The 22,377-nt window shown below is 38.2% G+C and overlaps 1 protein-coding gene across 4 annotated transcripts; it reads left to right on the top strand.

Annotated features, from left to right (window-relative positions):
* Positions 1–3,024: 3,024 nt before the first annotated feature.
* On the top strand, positions 3,025–17,366 carry LOC135614234 (chaperone protein dnaJ 1, mitochondrial-like). Of its 4 annotated transcripts, none has more exons than XM_065111374.1 (19): positions 3,025–3,391; positions 3,474–3,585; positions 7,292–7,381; positions 7,487–7,578; positions 9,366–9,449; positions 9,540–9,578; positions 10,729–10,872; positions 10,947–10,988; positions 11,077–11,164; positions 12,201–12,265; positions 12,350–12,412; positions 12,494–12,566; positions 12,942–13,033; positions 13,944–14,015; positions 14,237–14,293; positions 14,651–14,699; positions 14,774–14,843; positions 16,136–16,225; positions 17,063–17,314. In XM_065111374.1, exons 1-19 carry the CDS (start codon positions 3,329–3,331, stop codon positions 17,088–17,090), a joined length of 1,413 nt encoding a protein of 470 aa, XP_064967446.1. In that variant the 5' UTR covers positions 3,025–3,328; the 3' UTR covers positions 17,091–17,314. The 4 variants fall into 4 exon arrangements, with proteins under 4 accessions (XP_064967446.1, XP_064967445.1, XP_064967444.1 ...); XM_065111373.1 differs by having other exon boundaries at positions 3,181–3,391; positions 14,774–14,813; positions 17,099–17,366; XM_065111372.1 differs by having other exon boundaries at positions 3,181–3,391; positions 17,099–17,366.
* The last annotated feature ends 5,011 nt before the right edge of the window (positions 17,367–22,377 follow it).

Below are 22,377 nucleotides of genomic sequence, written 5' to 3'. Positions count from 1 at the left end.
TACATCATTAGCCAGGTCATTAACTAGGTTTAAGAGTATATCTCAAACTCCTTTAAATACATTTATCTTCATATCAACTAATAGTTCTCCTCTCTTATTACTTCAGTTTAGTAATATCTTATTTCTTTTGCAACCTCTTTATCAATCTCTCCACTAATTTACTTTGTAATGCCAAGCAACACTCTTGATATTACAAATGATATCTTTATCCTCTTCTCGACTTAAGTGATACTGAATTGCATTAATTTGATCATGTACATATCACTAATTTTTCAACAATTCTTATACCTTTAATATAATCAAATAATATATCCAAGCCTGAATATCACATGATAATATATTCCAAATATAACAACTTCAAACTATGTCAAATATTTGATATTCACATTACCATAAACCTTATTGTATCCACAAGTATCATCCAAACTTAAAGATCTTTGCAAAGCTATAAATGTGAGCAATACGATGCAATACTCTATTATATCACATTGACCTTTATATCATCACATATCATATAAAATATCATTAGATATAAGTAAATTTTTTAATCAAACAAAATTCAAATAAACCCATTGATAGATATGGCCAAATACAGCGAATACATGCATGTACGTACAAACAAAGCACACCATATACAGTGTATACATCAACGTGATGCAGTATACTCCTCATCAAACACGCATCCACCCTCATGAAAGGTGTCAAAGGTTGACGAGGAGATAAACTACCTGTTATCTTTTATTATTGACATCACATTACATCACTATTGTAATATTGATTGAGAACAAACTAGATGTATATATTGAGAGTAGCTGATGATGTAGTTGGTCGGCATGGGAGAAGACTGGTTAATGCGTTAATGGGTGCAATGGAGGGGAGAATGAGGCGTGGGAAGAGGTGGGTTCATGTCATGTGAGCTGAGCCAGGCCAGCACCGACGCCATGCTCCTGTCGGCCATGGCTGGGAACTCCCGCAGAGTGTCCATGCATGAGAGAGAGAGAGAGAGAGAGAACATATAATTCAAGAGAAAGAATGGGTTAAGCATGCAAATGGGGAACACGACTGTAGTGCTTCAGCGTTGCAGAGATGCACTGTAGCAGCAGCAGCAGCTTGACGAATCCCGTTTTGGTTATTGTTATTGTTTAGAGAGAGAGAGAGAGAGAGGATGATGGATGTGGACAAGACGATAAAAGGTTGCCTGACTTCCATTTCCATTCCTCGCAGGCTTGTCCCATATTTTGTGCCTCGCTTTCGCCCATCCCTAAACTCCTCTCTCTTAAGAGGCTCTCGTGTATTTCTCAGTCTTCCAGACTATCTATATATATATATATATATGCATCTCCGGCCACCATTCAACGTGAACTACTGTTGCATTATATTCGAACAATGAGGTGAATTCTGCACATTTTTCCATATTATACATATGTTAAAAGCATGGGCATAGTTAAAGGAACATGGAAATGCTAGCTATCTGATATCTGTGGACCATGTACACATATGTACAGTAGTTGGAGGGGCATTTAGTCTGTTGCATGTGTTGTAAATGAGAGAGAGAGAGAGAGAGGAATGATAAGATATGGGAGGTCTCTTCAGCTTTTGTCACCCAACACAGTTCATTGCCTTTCTTCACCGACGAGCCGAGAGGTCTCTTCAGCTCACGTCTCCCAACACAGCTCATGCCATATCATTGCCTTTCTTCCTCATCTTATTTCCTTCCTCTTTCACCATCACCACGATGTTTCATTTCTCCACACACCCACCCGTACAAGACGTCTGTCCTCCATTAGTCCCGACGCCTCCATAAGAAACACAGAGAATTCAGAGAGCATGGACGACAAAAGTGGATCACTCGCAGCTCTGTTGGAAGGAAGAATGGACTATGTCCACTTCATTGCTAGAGAAAGTGAGGGCTGTGTTTTCTTTGGTCTCATGATTAGTCACTTCCAAGTTTGGCTTGGCATGTCTTCCCTCCCTTTTTCCCATCCCACCAACAGATCCGATCACAGAACACTGCTGCAGATGGGATAAAGAACACAATGAATTGCAGACATGAGGAGCTTTGGCACTCGATGATGCCATTTGATAGCTGGCGATAACCCCAAGCTGTTTCGGAAATGGTCGTTTCTTTGAGGCCACACCAACAACGCACAACAAGACAACCACAATAATCCATGATTAGGACAGTACGTGGTAGAAGCTCCAAGGAACGCTTGCCATGCTGCTGAATCCCCATAGCTCTTAACCTTTTTACTGTATCTCATGTGAGTGCAAACCGTACTGCCAGCCATGGCAGTAGCTCGCGAGCTCGATCTTCGCAGAGCTGCGTCGGGGCATGCATGCACGCAACAGGATCGAGTACAGGGCTGGATCTACTGCACTCGGTTTATGAGAACCTTAACACTCGACACGTCCTGCAGCAGTTCGCCCCCCGGGGAGGGAGTGGTGGACTGGAGACGAGAGCTCGCTACTGCTGTCTGAGAGTACCGTCTTCTTCTTTGGGACTGCTGTGAGCTGGGGATGGATGATGGATGTCGGGAATCACGCGCCAACGGGGGCCTCGTATTGCATGGTCGCACGTGTGACTGTTGCATGACCTCTACCATCGAATGGTGTTGGCTGTTTTGCACAGGAGCACTGTCCTTTGTGGATTCAATGACAGTGATATATATGGAGGATCTTTAAATCTGGAGGAATATATTGATATTATATTAAGATTTATTAATGATAAAAATTAAGGGTAAAGGTAAGAAAAAAATAGAGCAGACATAAATGATATTTTTCCTGATCGATTGATTTTTGAAAAGAATAAGTTTGGTCAAAATTGGTCAAACATTCGTATTATCCATGCTGAAATCGACATCCATTGCAAATTGGGCTGATCCTAAATAGGGCCCAATCCGACTATTCTGAACCGGACCGGTCTACCCGCTAAAGTGTCTCGATTGTTTCGGCCCGGCCCGATTTAATGAATCAGACCGGCATAGCTGCAGTACTAATCTTGAGCGGAGAGGTCTACAAGGCGTCGAGTCGAGGTTGTTGGAGTCTGTCACCATATCGTCGTCGATCTCCAACCCACAACAGCAGCAGCCCTCCGCCGCTACCGCCGACGCTTTCCCTCCTCCCTCACCTTCCTCTCTTCGACCCTTCGTTTATCCTTTTCGAAGGCTGATTGATATTGGGGTTTACCGTAGAAGGAGGCAGAGCCGCAGAGTGTTACGGCGGAGATGGGGTTTTATGAAGGTCTAGGGTTCCATTTCCTCCTCTGCTGAGTTCTGCTACCCATTGTTGCGTTACGGTGGTGATCGAGATCGGGGCCTGAGAACCACGGATGGGTAGACTCTGGCTGGGTATACCGAAAAGATCGTTACCGTCCCTTTTCCTATCGAGAAAGGTTGGTATCGGTATGAAATTGATCTTCTTGCGGGTTAACGTGTGCTTTTGGTTCTTTACAGTTCTTTCTTGATTTGTTGCAGGCTTTTGACCGTCCTTGGTCCTCGCCGATCATGGGTTCACCATTGGGTCTTGTCCAAGGGAGGAAGGAGGCTTTCTCACCATTTATGAGAGCAATTTATCACCTGTCAACAAGTAATTGATTCTGTTTAATTCTTCTGTGCACTGTGATCGCAGAAGAAATGATCTCAAAGCTGAACGAATGAGATACTTAATGTAGTAAAATGATGCATTTTTATAGGTTCTCGGTGATATACTTATATTGAAGTATACAGATCTACATTCAAAAATGCTGGAGGAGTTGTACTTCCGTGGAAATTGATGATCTGTAGCTGTACTATATATTTCTTATAAATTATATATGCATATATATATATATATATATATATATATATATTTATTAGAAAAGCTCTTTATGTATTATATATAATATATTTATTTTAAAAATATTTTATATTGAAGTTGTAGACCAACTACTAGATCCGCTGGTCTAACCAGTGAACTAGTGACCTGAGGCTTCATCAGATCGATGTGTGCTCCAGCTTTGATAATATGCTTAGCTGATACTAATTGGCTGGACTTGGCCAATCTAATGAGAATTAGTGAGGAGGGGATGGGGTTGGTGAGGGAGAGGGAGATGATTCGTTAGAGTGGTTGAGTGATGGTTGTAGGAGGAGAGAAAGTATAAGAAGACTATTAAAGTCATGAGGGAGAGAAGGCATAGAGAGCTTTTGTGTAAAACTGTGATTTTGAAGAATAGGATGAAATGATACTACTATCACATTTGCCAACCACTATTTTTGTTGCATCTTCAACCTATCATTGCGAGATAAGAGGAGAGTTTCAAGGACAAGGGAAGGCAAGGAAAAAGAGTAGCTTTTAGCCTCTTTAAGGAAGAGTAATATCATGGCAAAGGAGATACGTTGTAATTTGATATCAATCCTGAATTCCTCAAGCATCCTTCTTAGAGAAGTCCTTTTCATAACTTTGCATTACCATTTGCAACTGTCTCCTGCCCATATGTGAGAAGGACTAAAAAATTGGTAACAAAAGCATGATACTTAGAGCCGAGGGGTTGACTGATGTGCCAGCACTACTACTTGATTGAGTGCTAGCACGTAGGTGTGTCTTCAGAAAGAACTTCACCACTGCGAACTGGTGCCCACCATTATAGTGATCAGAGAAGCATTGATCCCCAGTGTGGGCCACCGTTTTTTTTTTTTTTTTAGTTGTAGGTGGGTCAGTTTTAAACTATTTTTGGATTTCATTTACACATTATTATTTTACTACAATAATATATAATCATAGTTATTTCCTTGATTTTTCATCTTTTTATATTTTTTTCCATATTTATAATTTAGTCATTATTTCAAATAGATAAAATATATTTTTACAAACACCTTTGATATTTTTGTATGTTTTATTTTTATTTTTAGAATTTTAAGTTTATGTTCTCAATAGCTCCCAATGTCACTAGTCCAGTCTTGCTAACATCATGGATTCCAATTGTATCATTCTTGTCAGATCCTGATCACATGAATCTTGCTATGAGCCATTTCAAAAATGATAACTCAGATTTGTTCAATTAGAACTGGCTAAGCAGTTGTCCAAGTATCAGGTTGTATTAATGAAATATCAGTTTAGATGACTCTTGCATTTGGTTAAAGGTTGAAGTTGCTTAGTGTGAAGGGCATTCAGTTTCTACCAAAGAGCTACAAGGTCCTATTTTGGCAAGATGGATAGAGATAGTGAGTAGATACTATTTGGAAGGTTTTTGTGATTGGTATTATAATACAAGTACAAATAGTAGAGTTATTATTTCTTTTAGTAGGATATAGAAGATTGTTAGTTTTATGTTGCAACCTGCCTTTTTCTTTGGTATGATTCTAGCAGAAAGAATCAATACAATCTTTGAAGCACTTCAAATGCATGACCCAACTTATGGTGGTTACTCTTAAATTCAAGGTTTGCCTTACTGGTCCAAATCGACGTGCCGACCAGTATGTGCCACCTCGTACTAGTGTGTTGAGTGTCGGCATAGCGGGGCATGCCAATGGCACCAAAAAAAAGCCAAAAATTGCTTCGAAATTACCAAAAAATAAAAATTTTGGTCATGCCGACGACACATAAAAAAGGCCAAAAATTCCTCTAAAATTACCTAAAAAATAGAAGAAACTTAAATTAGGATTTTTAAGTTGGAAGTAAATGTAAATTTAGTATAGTATCAGCAAAAATATTCTAAATTAGGAAAGAACTATGGAACATATCTTTTTTGGGCTTTGAAGAGCAGCTTTGCGGCACGTTCTGGATCGTCCTTTCATTGATATTGAATTATCTAGAAAGAAATGATTTGAATTGTTAGATTTCGAGTTAAACTTTATGATTTAAGTGAATGAAGTAATAAATGGATCGATCGATGGATATATCTAGTTCTACCACCAAGAAGAGTGATGGGACTCCTTGGGCGGTGGATCGTGATCCTTGATCTTATGTATCTGTATATCAATATGATAATGATATGTTTTCAGGATCCAATCCTGAAATTGATCCCACGACGTAGTAGACTGATACACCATATGTCATTGGTGCATCAATGTAGTAATGATTGTAATCTGATCATCGTAAACCACACTTGTCCTAGGCGGCTCCTGTGGTAAGTATGATTGTGACATGTGTTAGTGTAGAGGTTGGAGAATGCCAGATTTTTTACATTCGCCATTGATTTGTTACTCCGTATCATAAGATTGATCACCATACCGCTGCTTGGAAAATAATAACCAACTATTACCATATTGCTTTTGATCGTAAGATTTTTCATAATACGATTATCCTCCCAAACTTGGTTTAATCCACATATCACAGCTTTGCTAAGTTTAAGAGAATGCAAATGTGAGAATAAGAGAGATGTGAGTGAGAAAGAGATTGAGAGAGTAGAAAAGCTTGAGAAAGTGAAAGGAGAGTGAATGATGGGGTATAAAGGGTTTAAAAACCCTTAGATTTGATTCAAATGGTCAAATGGATCGTTTGAATTCAACAAATCCTGGCCCTTCATCGATAACGGTCGAAATCCGACCGTGACCATACTAGTCGAAATCCGACCATTACCATACCAATTGGCAACGGTCGGATTTTTACTGTTACCAATGAAGGGGTGGGATTTGTTGAATTCAAACAATCCATTTGATTGTTCCACCCGGTACAGACCGCATATCACTTGATACAGGGTCCCCTGTTATGGACCGCCCAAGACAAGGTGGTCCACATATGGGTCCCCTGTCGGACCGGTATGTACTGCCCTTAAATTAACTTTCTAATTCACCATTTGCCTTCAAATATAATATGCAGGTAATTCTAGATGTGATTGTGACAAAATAACAAAAAGCTCTCATTGAAACTGTAATGAACCACCTTTTGTAATTTGTTCTTGGTCCATTCTTGTGATACAAGGAAAGAAGCGTATCAATTTAGGGTTTTTTAATTCTGTTGAAGGATTAGGTTATTGGTCTTGGCATATGTAAAACGCTCCTTTTCAATCACCAATGTTTTTTGTAAAATCATTATGTTTTATGGATGTTCTTTAAAGCCTGTTACTATAAATCTCTCATGGTTTCTTTTGCTTTTTTTTTTGAGTATTCAGTGATGAATGAAAAATTTTAAGGCTAAAGTAACTTTTTTTTCTTATATTGTTGGTTCCACCTTGCAAATCTTCCATAGTTTTTCATCTTAACTAGTAGAGACTGTGCCTTCGTCTATGATTTGTAATCAGTGGTATATCTGAATTTTTTGTTCTTCATAGGTCCATTTAATATCCATGCATGTGTCTAACACCTCTTCTTTTTAGGATATGAAACCAATGGTGGTATTGTTGAAGGAACCCATGACTTTATGAGATTGAGGACATTTTTGTTAAGCCGATTCTTTCATGCAACAGGTAATTGATTAATGCAGATGTTGCAGTTTCCAATCTTAAAGAGGTACTTCACTCTTGGCTGTTGAAATGCTCACAATTTTTTTGTGTGTGTGTGTGTGTGTGAAGGACCTTGTTATGCTATTGAACGGGACTATTATGAAATTCTTGGTATCCCACAAGATGCTTCATTAGATGATATCAAGAAAGCTTTTCATGCGGTTGGTATCTTGCTATCAGTTGGTCTACATTGACTATTGGGCACTTGTTTTTAAGTTCTTTTGCAGAAATATATGTGAACTGTTTGAAATTGTGGCTAGCACATGCTATGTTAGGCGGTTAAGAAAACTGTCACTGTAATACGGCTGTTCAGATTTCAAGTGGAAGCAAGTTGCTAACAGTGAAAATTGGCCTACCCATGGATGATGCTGAAAAGATTTTGAACTGCATGTACAGTAGACTTGCATCACAGGGTAGAATCCCTGTTTGTATGTGAAAAAGCAAGCCAGTGGGAGAAATACATCTTTGTTGTTAACCTAGACAATCTACTTCTCTTTTGGGCCTTCTAGACCTTTACAATAGCTTTTCTTCCCTCTCTGGCTGCGGCCATTTTGAAGGGCAAGAGAGACCTGATAATGCTCACTCTAGTATAATAGAGGATCATATCTCTTCTAATTAAGTAAAGGAGGCAAGTTGTTGGTTCATATGAACATATTGAATAGATAGTTACCATTTTTTATTGGAGTGAATCTTTCCATAAAAGAATTTTGTAGCTTCCTCTACTGGCTGCCTACCTGAGTCATCCTTCTAGAAAATGATTTTGCCAAAATTCTAAGACAAGACAAATTAGGCTTTGGAACAGCTTTTGTGGATAAATGAAAACATTTTGCAAAGTAGGATTCCTATCTTCTTGTGTGGCTTGAACATGCAGCATATGTAGCTGCATATGCAGCTACATACATCTTCGATGATGCTTGTGTGTTCCACATAAGAAAGAAAATGCGATTGTATACATGGTTTATGTTACCTCCTTATTGCTATTAGTTCTATTATTATATTATTTTAATACTATAAGACATTATTGATGATAGTATAACTTTAATAAAGTACATCTTAATATAATTCTGTATAATTTCACTTATATCAAGATGTATAAAATTATTCCAGAAGTTTCTGACTTAGTCAAGGCATTTGCTTGTCCATTTATCTATCTGAATCATTTTTTCCTCATGATGTGTTCAATTGTATTTTTCAGAAAATTCATTTAATAACATATGCCCTCATACTTAAATGTCACATATGAACTAGCAGAAGGTTTTTCATTGCATACTGCCTCCTAAAATACAAGGTACTAGTCATGCAGGGAATACAACTGCTTTTCAACACTTTAGCTTTTACAGTTATGAACTTTCCTTCTTCAAACAATGAGTCTCTGGCATAAAATTGAAGGAAAATTCAAGAAGCAGCAGTAGAGCAGTTGATAAGAGATTTTTTTATCAAGCCTGTGTTAATGCATATATCTGATTTTTTCCTTTCTTGTTAAATTTGATGCTCTAATCTGTTCCTTATTAATTGTGCTTTATATTTTCTCCCTCTTCACACTTCTTTTACCTTTAACAAGTGTTTATCCAATCTGACAAGAAGGCCTTTTGACTCTCTAGACCATCACTTCAGAGTCCTATATGACAATTTAGGTGCCACATTCTATGCTTGTGTTGGTTTTCTGTTGGTATTGTCACATACTGTTATGGCATTTGCATTGCAGTACCATGTACTGACATGATTTGTATTACCCATAATTTAATGTACATTATTGGCATGATGTTGTAGCATAATTCACTATGTTTCTTTCTGTAAATAATAAAATATGAGTTAAGAAGCTTAATTTTATTGCTTGTTCTGGAGCTTCAGCACAATTTTTACCTATTCATCTGTATTTTCTTTGCAGCTGTTTTTAATTTATTCTTAAGGATTTTTTGTTGTATGTTCTTTCTGTTTAATTTTTAAGCTGGCTAAGAAGTACCACCCAGATGCCAACAAAAACAATCCTACATCAAAGAGAAAGTTTCAAGAGATAAGAGATGCATACGAGGTAAGGTATTCAGAAAGTTAGTTTGGACTTTTAGATTGTGTTTGATTTGGATGTACTTTGTATTTTACTCACTTGGACTTGTTATTGCAGACTTTGCGAGATCCCAAAAAGAGAGCAAAATATGACAGGGTAACCCTTGTTTGTTAGATATATTACTGATACTCCTCTATGTTATATTTTTAATTACCCTGCAACTTATTATGGTGCCTTGTTTCTGATGTTGTCTAAAGTAGTGTTACAATAGTATGATATTGTACCTTGGCATGTCTCAACATGGTCAGCATGGAAATGCTTGATCAGGAGTATCTATGTACCTTGGCATCAAAATGCATGATATTGTACCTTGGCATCTCTTTTCGTTTTGTTATCTTTATGCATCTCTATTTGGTACTTGGCACTATTCAGATTTTATATGTCTAACTTTTGCTACATAACAAGTTGATAAAATCTATCTAGTTTATTGATTAAGGATTATAGTGGTGTGTGCTAGTACAACATGAACAACATTTTTCTGTACCATTCATCATGCCTTGCTGGCACATGGTTGCGACATTACAAGATATCATGGCTCAATATGCATGGCCAAATTATTGACAGAGATTCAAATACGATATATTCATCCTCTCTGTGTGGTGATATTAATGTGTTAGTACTATACCAATTTTAATCCTTGATATGAACTAGAAATAGCTCGGCATAGAGTAAATGCTCGTATGATGATGATCTAAGATGTACATTAGGACTCACATAACAAAAAAAATTAATTATCTGTGATAAAAATATATCTTTTTTTCTGCTGATCCATTAAGGTACAGATTGAAGTGTACATGTAAAGCTAATCATAGTGTTAACCAAAATTGTTAGGAATAACGTTGGTCCCTTCCCAAGCTTCTTAGACTAGCTAAATGTCTTTAAAACAAAAGAAGACCTTTAGCACTAAGGCGATGACCAGGCTCAGTCAGGCACATGGCTGGTTATCTGGCCTAAGACCCTGAAAAGTGTTGGATGCTTTAGCGGTGGGGGATATCAAACTGCTGTCAGATCTGTGTGACTATGTCAATTACGTGCGCCATATATTGTCACCCATTTGGTTACCTTTATGGTATTGTCTTGGTATCGTATTTGCCCATCGGATGTCATAATATCCTGCTGACATGATCCATGTCTGTCAGAATGTAGTAGACTTTTCATCCTTACTCTATTCCTAATGTCTTGCTCCTATTAATGGATTAAGCATATCACTTTATGTACTTATCGTTACTCATTATGTTGATTGAAGAAATCCTTCCAAGGGTCAGAGAAAGTAGGCTATGCTGCAGATGACACGGAAGGGTTCCATGAAGCCTATCATGATCCTTTCTCAGAATTCCACAAAACCAATCATGGTCCTTTCTCTAATTCATTCTTTAAAATATTTACTGAGGTAAGTAAGATGTTTTTTACCTTATTCCACTAATTTTCTATAGGTAAGTGCTATGCTTATTCTTCTTGCTTCAGGTGTTTGAACATGAGAGAGAAACATATGCAGCTGACACACAGGTTTAGTCTTGCTTGGACCTTTGCTACTCAGCTGTTTCTTGATCTGCATCCACATTTGCTTTATGAACTTACATCTATTGACACACAGGTGGAGCTAAATCTATCATTTTCTGAAGCAGCTAAGGGTTGTATTAAGCAGGTGTCCTTTACCTCACAAGTTCTCTGCAGCTCTTGCCGTGAGTAGATACTCTAGATATGGGCTTTTAACACTAATTCCTTCTCTAATTTCTTATGAACCCTCTACTCAATGGGTATGTTGAATATGTTATTAGATTCATTCATTTTGTAGTCTATATTCTTGAAATCCTTACAAACTTCCTCTTTGTTCTTAAATTGTACACATGCTGTCTTTAATTTTCTATATTTAGAGTATGTCAACAAGTCAATATTAGTTTAATTATGTATATTTGAGTCTTTTTTTATCATAACTAATTGCTGATAATCCATTTGTGGATTCTTATGCAGTAGCTTCTCATGGCTCGAATCTTAAACCAGATTCATGCTTTGAGTATCATAGGAACTGTTTGTTTGTTGAGACTTACATATGCATGTCAAGTTTTGCTCAATAATTTAGCTTGATCCATGAATTAACATCTACACACAGAAGTTTGTAATTTTCTGGAAGTGAACACTAGATGATATCTTTGTAAAGATGTAGTTTCTTCAAGATTAATGTAGCACAAGCTTTTTATTAGGTTGGGAAGAGAGATTGTGACTTTGCAATGACCACTGGTAAGTATGGATCACTGAACGATCAATTTATCATTTGTTGTCTGATCCCATGTTCTACCTTTGATTTGCTCCTAAGGTCAATTTGCCAGTGCATCTGACTTCTTAGTGTAATATTCTACATCTCCTTGTTTCTTAATTTGCTATGGTATTTTAAATATTTTATTTTGCTGTACAGAAAACTTTATTATTCACAAAGTTCATCTTCTGGGATAAGAACATTGGAGAAGGCTGCATGTAGTCATAGGCATGGGAGTAGTTGAAATAAGTGTGTGAGAGGATTTCACAATTGGTTGAAAAGATGATTTTTTTATAAGCACATTGGTTGAGTAATGAACTAGGAAGTTACAAATATGATTTTTTTTTTTAATTAGGCCTAATCAACTGGTATACTCACTTTTGTGTTAAAAAAAGGAACAGTTTTGTTGTTTATATTTTTTTGTTTGTGCATTGTATGATAACTTGTGGCTTGAAATGATGCAGATGGAAGGGGCCATCCTGTTAATGCAAAGCCTTCAAGATGTCCTACTTGTAATGGTGTTGGAACAGTGAGTTTCTTTTGTATTTAGAAGTGTGAGTAACTATCAATACTTGAAAATGTGATTTTTCGTAATTCTTGTGTCTTGATCTAGGTCACAGTGTTTCCTTTTACATCTACTTGTAGCTCTTGCAGAGGGTTGGGGAAGATAATCAAGGTTGATAATAGTTCTGAAAAGAAAATTCTGATGTCACTTTATTAAGTTCTACATACATAATCACCAATTATATCCTTGCAGGATCATTGCTCAGCATGCAGAGGGTTGGGGGTGGTTGATGGTGTGAAGAATGTTAATGTAACCATTCCAGCAGGTTATGCTATTTTCGTTTTCTATCTGAAATTGCACCAAAGAGTGAATTATCTCCAAGTATTTGTCCCCTCTTTCATATTCAATCCTGTTTAAGACTTGGCCCCTCATCTTCCTTCCTGCTTTGTGGATATAACGATGATATAATGCTACGACCATTCTGATTGAAACTTAAGATTTTTGGTCCCTTTTTCACCATATTATCAGTTGCCCTTTGCTTCTTTTCTTCCATTATTATTAATTTGTTATTTGTTCAATATTTGCCCATTAGTTCTAATCATAATTTTTTTTCCCTGCTCAACTATAGTTGACATTACATTACTGCTCCATGTGCTTGATTTTTTGTTTTTTTACTGATTCTTCATTTTGCTTGACATAGGAGTTGATTCTGGTGATACAATTAGTGTGCCAAATGCTGGAAATCAAGGTGGAAATGGTGTCCATCCCGGAAATCTGTACATTAAGTTGCAGGTTTTCTCTTTTTTTCCTGTTATCTTTCTTTTATTGGCATATATCTCCTTGCTTGAGACTTATGGAACTTCAAAGTCTACTCCCTTGCATGCTTGCATTGTTTTTTAGTTGGTGACTGACTTGCAATTTTTATTTTTCAGAGCTTTCTAATTACTTTAGAGAATCTAATAAAAGTCACAAAGTAGTTCCATACGGAGTGATAAAGCTTATTAAGTGAAACTGTTGTTGTGTATTTTTATTGAACACTTCCGTTGATTTATAAGATCCACTTGATTTTATTTTAAGTAAATTTAAATTGAAAGTACTGATTTATTGGAAGTGTTTCAAAATTTGAAGGCATACTTTGTACCTTGCAAGAATAGTGAATTTATTTTTTGCAAGGGTACTCTTTGTTGTTGGACTTATGGATTTTAATAGCGTCGTCTAAGATTTAAACTCTTATTAGGACTTAGACAACTTCAAACTATGGAGCTTTCTGGTTATCTATTTTCTGTTGTCTAAAATAGAGGAATTGTTTTGTATATTCTTTTGCTATGAATTCATGTCATTTGTTTTTAAAGAGAAAATTATTGCTCCTAGTACTATTGTTATGTTTTAGTTGTTTTTAGTGATTTTATTGTCAGTTATTTCACTAAACTTGGTTTGGAGTGTGGTGCTATGCCAGCAAAGATAGTGATCAATGATTCTCATTACTTCTGCTTAAACTGATTGTCTTCATTGAATTTGTAGCCTTTTACAACCTTTCGATTTCTTTTACTTTGTCATTCTCTTTTTGTACATGTATTTACTTTAATGGACCAATAATTTGTATTATTGTATTACATGATTTATCATCATATTTGTGGCATTTATTCTCCTGAATGTGCTGTTTTCCTTTTAATTCTTATTCATCTTTATTTTGGTGATTTAGGTAGACAAGGACCTTGTCTTCCTACGAGATGGTTCTGATGTATATGTTGACACCCACATAAGCTTCACTCAGGCAATGATAGTCATCTGACTTTTCTCCAGTTCTCCTAAAAATTTGTTTATTTATAAAACAGTACATTCACTTTTTTTACTAACTGTTACTGGTGAACTCTATATCACATTGGAAAGCAGTACATTCAGTTTTTTTCGTTGTTTTGTATGTTTTCGTACTATATGCTTCTACTGAAACTTTTGACATAATCAAGTAATTTGTAAATTATTCTTCTTGAACAGGCTATTCTTGGTGGTAATGTTGAAGTTCCCACCTTGTCTGGGAAGACAAAAGTGAAGGTAGGAGTTCCGACTTTGCATCTAAAGTGTATTAATGATTCACCTTGTTCTTTCTTTGTTCTGTGAAGATCTCTGTGAGTACTCCATCTCATATTCCTCCATTGTCCTGCTTCCCTGGATTTATATCTTTTAGGCTTAATGGTCCTTTGATAGGACACAATTTTTCTTTGGTCAGTAGATCATGTGAATTTTCCTACTGGAAACACAATTGTTCAAATGCCTCTTGCAGATAATTTTTCCCACTTCGATGTCTCAACAAATAACACACTTGTTAGTCTTTAGTATTCTGATTGACAAGAAGCATGACATTGATATGAACAACTTCGGGTAACTTGATTTTGTTTACATTTTGTCCAGATACCAAAAGGAGTCCAACCTGGGCAACTGTTAATTCTGAGGGGTAGAGGTACAAAACATAATGCCTTTCGTGCTACTGTGCTGTGCTTGCCATGGGTGCTAATTATATGGTGAAAATATCAGGTTTACCGAAGCAAATTGGCCTAGTTGATCATGGTGACCAGTATGTGCGATTCCGTGTGCATTTTCCTTCGTAAGCTCTTTTTCACAGAAAATTTATTGAATTGTGCTTATGGTGACAACACTTGATGCATTAATTGATTCATTGGAGCCCTGTCAGTCAACTGACTTCTATAGTTGTGAAAAAAAATTTTAAGAAACTGACAACTCATTCTTATTATGTACCATATCCATGAAATTCTACATGTAAATCGGCATTGTCACAAATAGAATTGAGTTCATCTGGATATAACCGCACAAACTAGAGAATAATGACTGATAAGTGGCACCATCATAATGCAGCACCAAGTTGTCCCTGTCTCATATATTGATACATAACAAATCTTATTGTATGACATATAGATATTATATAAATAGTGCATCACGTTTGAAAATATCATCATGTTTAAGGCTGTCCTTGAATTTTGGTTTCCTTGGAAATTTTGTTCAAAATATGGAAAATTTTTCATAATAAAATCTATCCACAAAAATTTATTTATTTACCTATGCGTCTGGTCGGTGAGGTTTTTCTTTAGTCTCACCATATGTTTGAGTAACCACAATATGCTAGTTGACATAGCTTGATTTGGCTGTATTTGGTATAACAGATGCTTGATTTTGTCTTATATTATTAAGAGGTAAAAAAATTGAGGGTGTGCCACAGCAAATGGAAGTTTCTGTCTCCTAGTATCAGCTCAATGATAGGATTAGTTTCTTTTCCAGAAGTGCAATGCTTGTTTATCTACAACCAACTTTATGCTAAATTTTTTTTTCTTCTGGCATGGCATCTTTGTTTGGATATTCTCTTAAATTTTACATATCAAATTGACTACTTGAGTACTTAATTTGTGCTGAAATTTGACTGATGCACTTCATTTCAACAGCTCCCTAATGCACAATGGAACTATGCTTGTTCCATTGCTTGTTCTCTTGCGCATATATAATAGGAACTGAATCATTTCTTTCTTACTAATGCGCATATAAGATAGGAATTTAGATCTCACAAACATTAATTTCATCTATTGCAGTCGACTCGCATTAGCAAACAAAACAGTAAGTGTTAGCGAGCAGCTCACTGATACACTTAGTCTTGTTTGCTTGTTTCATCTCTTACTGATGTGCATATAAGATAGGAATTGAAGAATTGAATCAGATGAAAGACACATCTTGTGCAAAATTCAGTTGTTTATATTGTTTTTTCTTTGATTTCGAAATATTGTTTCCATGATAATTGTTTTACTAGACTTTCAAAAGGATGGTAGTAGCATATTGAACTAGCATCTGCTGTGAATTTGTTATTATTATATTTTTGGGATTCTTCATTAGGTCAGTAAATGACCGGCAGCGGGAATTGTTAGAAGAATTTGCTAAGGAGGAAGCAAACCAGGAAAGTTATGGATTTGCTGATGGAAACTGGTATGTCTGTAACATCTTTACCTTCATATGCTAGAACCTAAAATTATGACTATAATAAATACTTGTCCTGGAGTTCTGAAATAGTTTTCACTATTTTACTCATGCATATCAGATGCAATGGTCAGTTAGCTAATTGCTAGAACTTTAATCTTCTTTATTTCTTGTTGTTTTGTGGTCTCTATTTTCTACGATGGCCATTTTTATCTTGAACATAATTATTTTTTATCAAAGTATTTGTGATTGATCTGATCAAAATAACCTGTGCATGAGACACGCCGTTCTTGTCTTTGCTTTTATAACCTGTTTGTCTTTACTTTTGACTATACGCTTAAAAACAATATTCTTTTAGGTTAGCATATTTGGCTTACATATATATACCATTTAAGTACTTTATAGAATGCCATGTATGACAGGAAACAATCTGAATTTTATGGGTCGAACAGAGTAGGATACATCACCTGATGATGTACATAAGTCTTAGATTGGATACAATCAAAAGTTCTCACGTCCTCTCCATGCCTTGAAAAACACAAGTTCTAAGATAGGTTACACGATAAAAATAGACAGTAGCTTGCTGTAAGTGAACACAATACTGATTTTAGGATACCTGTTCTGGTCTGACTTTACTAGTGGTGCACAAATTGATAGTACGTTCTTTTGTTTGCTCATCTTCTGTTTTACAAGGATATGAAGACTGATCTTCAAACTGCAAGTTTGTGTCATTACAAAGATTTCTCTCTGTAGCGTTGGTCTTGATTGATTCCTGAAGTTCACAATTTCACGTTAACATGCAATGGTTTATCTGAGTGTAATTGAGATTTTGGACATGAATAACAGGCTTTACCAGCAGCTCTCTACTGGTTGAACTTACAGGTGGCAGCGAATCATCGATCAACTGACTCATCTTAGATTCATCGATCATCTGATCAGTCCTAGGTTCATGCTGGGTATCGGCTTTCTGTTGTTGCTTAATTTGCTGGTGAGCAAAAGCTTGAGCTAAGGGGCGACTTGTGCATGACAGACCACAAGATACTGTATCCATTTAGGAGAGAGATCCTTGTGTGGATAAGTCATGAGATGAAGTTTAAGCATGACAAATTTTAGCTTTATGGGCCGACCGAGCCATGGCTGCAATCATCATTTGAAGTCTGGAACTCCTTGAGAGAAGGCATCTCTTTCTGGGATCCAAGTGCCTGATTGATATCAGAACCTCTGCTTCTTGTAACCGTTCATAATTTGTCATCATCTTTTAGTCATAGCAAAGTGATTTTTTTTTTTCCCTCAATTACTCGACCATGTTGGGGAAGAAAATTGTAGAGTTACACACATGAGAATTCTATTTAATCATGAGGCTGTTTGGAATAAAAGGAACGTGAGATATGCAATTCCTCGTCTGCTATTTAATCATGGCTTCTTTTGTTATTGAGATCCATCCAATCTCATTGTGATTGGCTTTTGAATCATATTCATATATGCCCTTTGTGAAGTGTTGTCGAGGCCATCTCTGCTGCTACTAGTACTGTTCATTAAAACAACCCCAGCTTATTCTTTATTTAAAACATTTAACAGCAATTCTGTGAGTCCACAAACACATGTTCCCATTGGTGTTGAGTTCGCAAACACCATCATATTGGCCATATGCAAATAGGCCTCCTTTGTGTTCTTGACAGCTCTTGAGATAACTTTCATTACTACCCTGTGGTCAATCGCATCGTCGGTACTCGACTGTGTTAATTGTTCCTTCGATCGCTTGTTTGTTTTCGAACCCTCTCTATCGTAGTAGTTCATGTTTTTCTTCCTCGCAACAACCATCATCAAGCTCCTGCGAGGTGTTAGTCGAAGGCTCAGTAGTGGTGTTTTCCGGGTTGTCCCAGAGCAGCTTCTGAAGCTCTCATTGGATGGCAGGATAGAGATTGGCAAGGAGGTAGTCGGTAGCATCGGGGCCATTGAAGCCATACTAGATGCTGACCAAAACCCAACCATGCTCCTCCGATCTAGCGACATGCATACTGTCCTCACCAGCCTATACCTAATAGAGTTTGTCGTTCATGGCATCCAACAAATCCAATTCATTCTCAATGCAGTCGAAGCTTATCCGATCGTTGTCGATGTTGTTGTTGGTGGTGGAGTTACTACTGGGAACAACAACTGAGTCGAAGTTGACGATGAGGTTGGAAACTTTACTGCCCCCCCCCCCCCGATTTCTTAGAGGTCCTATGAAGCCGAACTTGGTGGCGGCTGTGGATCGGTACTTAGTAAAGCAGCGGATGAGAGCAGGAGTAGTGTGACTATGATAAGCAATCTGATGATAGATTATGAGATATTAGGACAGGCTACAACACAAGTAGTCGAAGAAGGACGACGAGGAAGGGAGCCGATTGAGCGGATCAAACAAGATACTGTCAATTGAATGCAATGGGGCCAGAGAGTGAATCAGAGTGTCGGGGTTGTAGAGGGCTCTCAAAGGAGGCAACGGAGGAACAAGCCATCTTGTTTCCAAGGATGAGCTGCACCGTGGAGAGAGGACCGAAGCTATCGGCCTGCTCCAGAATCCCGTCACCGCGACTGATCGCAAGATTATGGTCTTTGGACAGTCTTAAAACGATTTAATTATTTATGAGGCCGTTCATCCCGAGGATGTCACGCGGTAAGCCAACCGAAAGCTCTGCTTACCTCCTTTACTTCAAGAGTCGCGTCAAAATCCAGTCACCGTGGTGACAGTAAGATGACGGTCTTTGGATAGTTTCGTAATGATTTAACATCGTCTAGATCATTACGCGATGCGGTAAGCGCACCGAGAATTCTACTTACCAATTTCTCATTTTTGATGCGACTTCTTCATCCTTGGATGCGTCGGGCGATAAGATCACCGGAAGACATCAAATCCTCCATCCTTCACTGAAAGACCAATGAATAAGGACGGCGGCACCTATTACCGCCTCCGGTCTCGTTCCCCCTCACTGATAGGCCTAGAGTCGTCTGTGTACAGAGAACTGAAGACGAGGGAGTGTGGTGGCCTAACCCAACCCAACCCAACCCAACCCAAGGCTTCGCTGTAAAGATGCCTGGCAAAAGGTCAGAATGTGATGGGACAAAACCATCAGGTACGACGCAAAGGGAATATTACTATACAGTCTTCCATGCTTCCACTTCTGTTCTTTGTGACCTTCCTCTTTATTGGAAGCCTATAGATTCTTTGAATTCATTTCTGGGATTTCAATGTACTTCGCTCGCCATCTCTTTGATAGCATCATCTGCGATTAAAATGTGTGCTGCTGCCTCGCCTCAACCCCTAGTGACGATTTATGGATTTGGGCTGCGAATGCTAATGGTTTGCCTACACTCGAATCTGCTTAAGCTAGCTAAGGCAATCAAATGAAACCAACGATCGGGAGGGCTGCGGAAGCTTATGGAAGTTGCACAAAGTATTGTGCTAGGCTGCCTATGACAACAAGATTGACAGCAATGGGCACCCTTGCTGGCTATGTGATGAGGATTCTGACTCCCTCGGCCGGTATGCCTTCTTCAGCTGCTCTATTTGAGTATCCAGTTTCAACACAGAGGGGATCGGACGGAAGAAAGGCACAATGCTGACAAGAATCATTTGTTTCTGAGAGTTGCTATTGCTAATAGCTCATGGTGCTTATGGCAAGCCAGAACTGAAGCTAAGTTCAACAAAGCCATGCATGTATTAGGTAATTGCACATTGATGGATCTTTTAGTCCACAACAAAGCCAAGTGGTGTTGGATATTGCATTGTTGCCGGTGGCAGGAATGTGTTGGAGCCTGTGAAGCATTGGCCATGAAGGAATGAATCTAGTGGCTTGCGTCGTGCTATTCTAGAAACCAAAACGACTCCTCTATTAACATGACATCCACTTTTGACGCTGTAAGGGTGTAGCATGATTATAAGGAATGCAAGCAGGACTGTCAACTGGATATCCAATCATACCAGAGTTATCCGGTCCAGTTGGATATGGAATTTCCATTTTCCGGATGACCTTTTTGATGCTACTGGTAACCATTTCATTTGTAGGTAATTAGATCTTCTTCTCTGGGGAGAAAAAAGTGGCAAACTGGTGAAATAAGACTAAACATTCTTTGTGTCGATTAGGTCTTCAGCTGTTGTTCCTCTTCACACCTGATTTGTGCATGAGCAGACACCATCGATGCTGACTTGTGCTGGATTCATAGTTGACCTCCTCCATAGTTAGTTAAACGAAGGTGAGTTCTTGTTTCTCATGCGCCTGAAGTGTAGGTCTGCCTGTCCTCGACATATGGGCTTGTGTGCAACTTCAACTGTTGCTTTCTGGGGTAGCTGATAGTTAAGCTCGGTAAGTGAGCTGATGAGATGCTCTTAACGAGCAATGGTGGGGTTTTATAGGCTGTGGTGACTTGAGATATGCATGTGGTGTGTCTTGTGCTGGGGACTTGTGCATGTACTTGTATAGTGATTCCGTAAACTCTCATTTGCCAACATATCTGCACCAACAGTTTCTTATAGTTCTCCTGTTTTCCATGTGATTGGTTTGCACTGCAATCATCTTTTTAGGGTTCTTCTTTCGGGGTGAAAGTTTTCTGCGAGAGTTGGGAGGGGGTTTGTGTTGGTTGCAGGTAGATTATTCGGTAGCTTTGTTGTGGATTTACCTTCGATTTCCACAACGTAATCTGATTATTTTAATATGATATGATGATTCGGATGCAGACAACTGGAGGGACAGCGGCTGATATCGTAGAAGATTCAGATGTTTGCCAAGATGGAGTCCCGAAAGGCTTCTCGAGCCTCATAATATCTGTTTCTTCTTCTTCTTCTTCTCTTGTTGTCTTTGGATTCTTGTAAGATCCGAACATGAAACGCTTAGCAATCAAGATAAGGACGGGTTGATGCTGGCGATGGAAGGATGAATCACGTAACCACAGACAACATTAATGGGATCATACTGGGTCCGATCTCAAAGCACTATCTATCCCTTATCATCATCACCTCACACCGTACCGCTTCACAGGATGGACAGGCGAAACGCACACGGATTGGCCAAAGGAGAGGGAGAAGGAATCCAATCATGCCTGCGCATGCAACAGCAACATTGTTCATTACTTTTGGCTTTAAAGGATCAGCTAATGACCCCTCCGGGATACGTGTAGTACTACTTTTGCAACTGTTTGTTTTCATTTTGTTTTCTTGTTTTTGTTCTGATGAAGTGATTCTAAAGCTTGTTGTTAATTATGGAGTCAGACGAGGCTCATGTTTTGGGCCTATGGCTTTATTATTATTGTTGTATCTTGAGATCATATCATTATCGTTCTCTCTCTTCAGTCTCTCTGTCTCTCTGTATGCATAGAAAGAAACCACAGCAAAGTCCATGTTAACTCTGAATTCTTCTCTGACATATATAATCTTTCAACACTGAAGGTTCTTAGCTGAACACTGTGGGGGAACAATGGATCGGGATGAATCATTGTGGTTTTGCCGGAGATCGACTGTGCATGGCTCAGTGGAGTACGGCAGCTTCTACACTTGGCTCCGTGGTCATCATACATTGTTTACCGAAGGCTTCTTTAACAGCTTGTTCTCAGAGATCTGCTTCCATGTAGCTGATGGTTTCTTCCACTTCCCTTCCACGTTTCTCAAGCCTCATCCCGACGCTGATCTAAAGGTTGGAGCGATTGCATAAAGCATCCTATGGATTGTTCTAATTACATTTCTTATGAGAGAGAAAGAAACAGAGAGAGAGGAAGAGAGCATAGTCCAAAACGAGACCGAACGAATCTTCCACGTCAAATCGGTACGTCGGCATGTCGTTCGGACGCTCTCGTGACCTTCCCATGCAAACATTTGGATAAATGACCAATACAATCCCCAGACTTCTCGAAACTGTATGTATTATATATGTTTATATGACATGATTTGAGAGGTGGAATATAATGTTTTATGAGCTGCCGTATGAAATGAAACACTATATGTTGGCTCAAAGATGGAGTTGGTGCAAGCAAAAAGAGGCATGGAGATGGATCGAAGCTACACTACATTGGGGGATTGGGGAAACAGCGAAATGGCAATGAATTCTTCGATCAAATCCAATTGCAATGATCCATCTAGCTCGGGCGACACAACCTCTGAACAAGTCCACCTAATTCTCGTACGTTCTTCC

The sequence above is a fragment of the Musa acuminata genome, chromosome BXJ2-6 (assembly GCF_036884655.1).
Source record: "Musa acuminata AAA Group cultivar baxijiao chromosome BXJ2-6, Cavendish_Baxijiao_AAA, whole genome shotgun sequence".
Lineage (NCBI taxonomy): Eukaryota > Viridiplantae > Streptophyta > Magnoliopsida > Zingiberales > Musaceae > Musa > Musa acuminata.
Note: the sequence above shows the minus strand (reverse complement) of the source record. Positions and strands in the feature narration are given on the sequence as shown.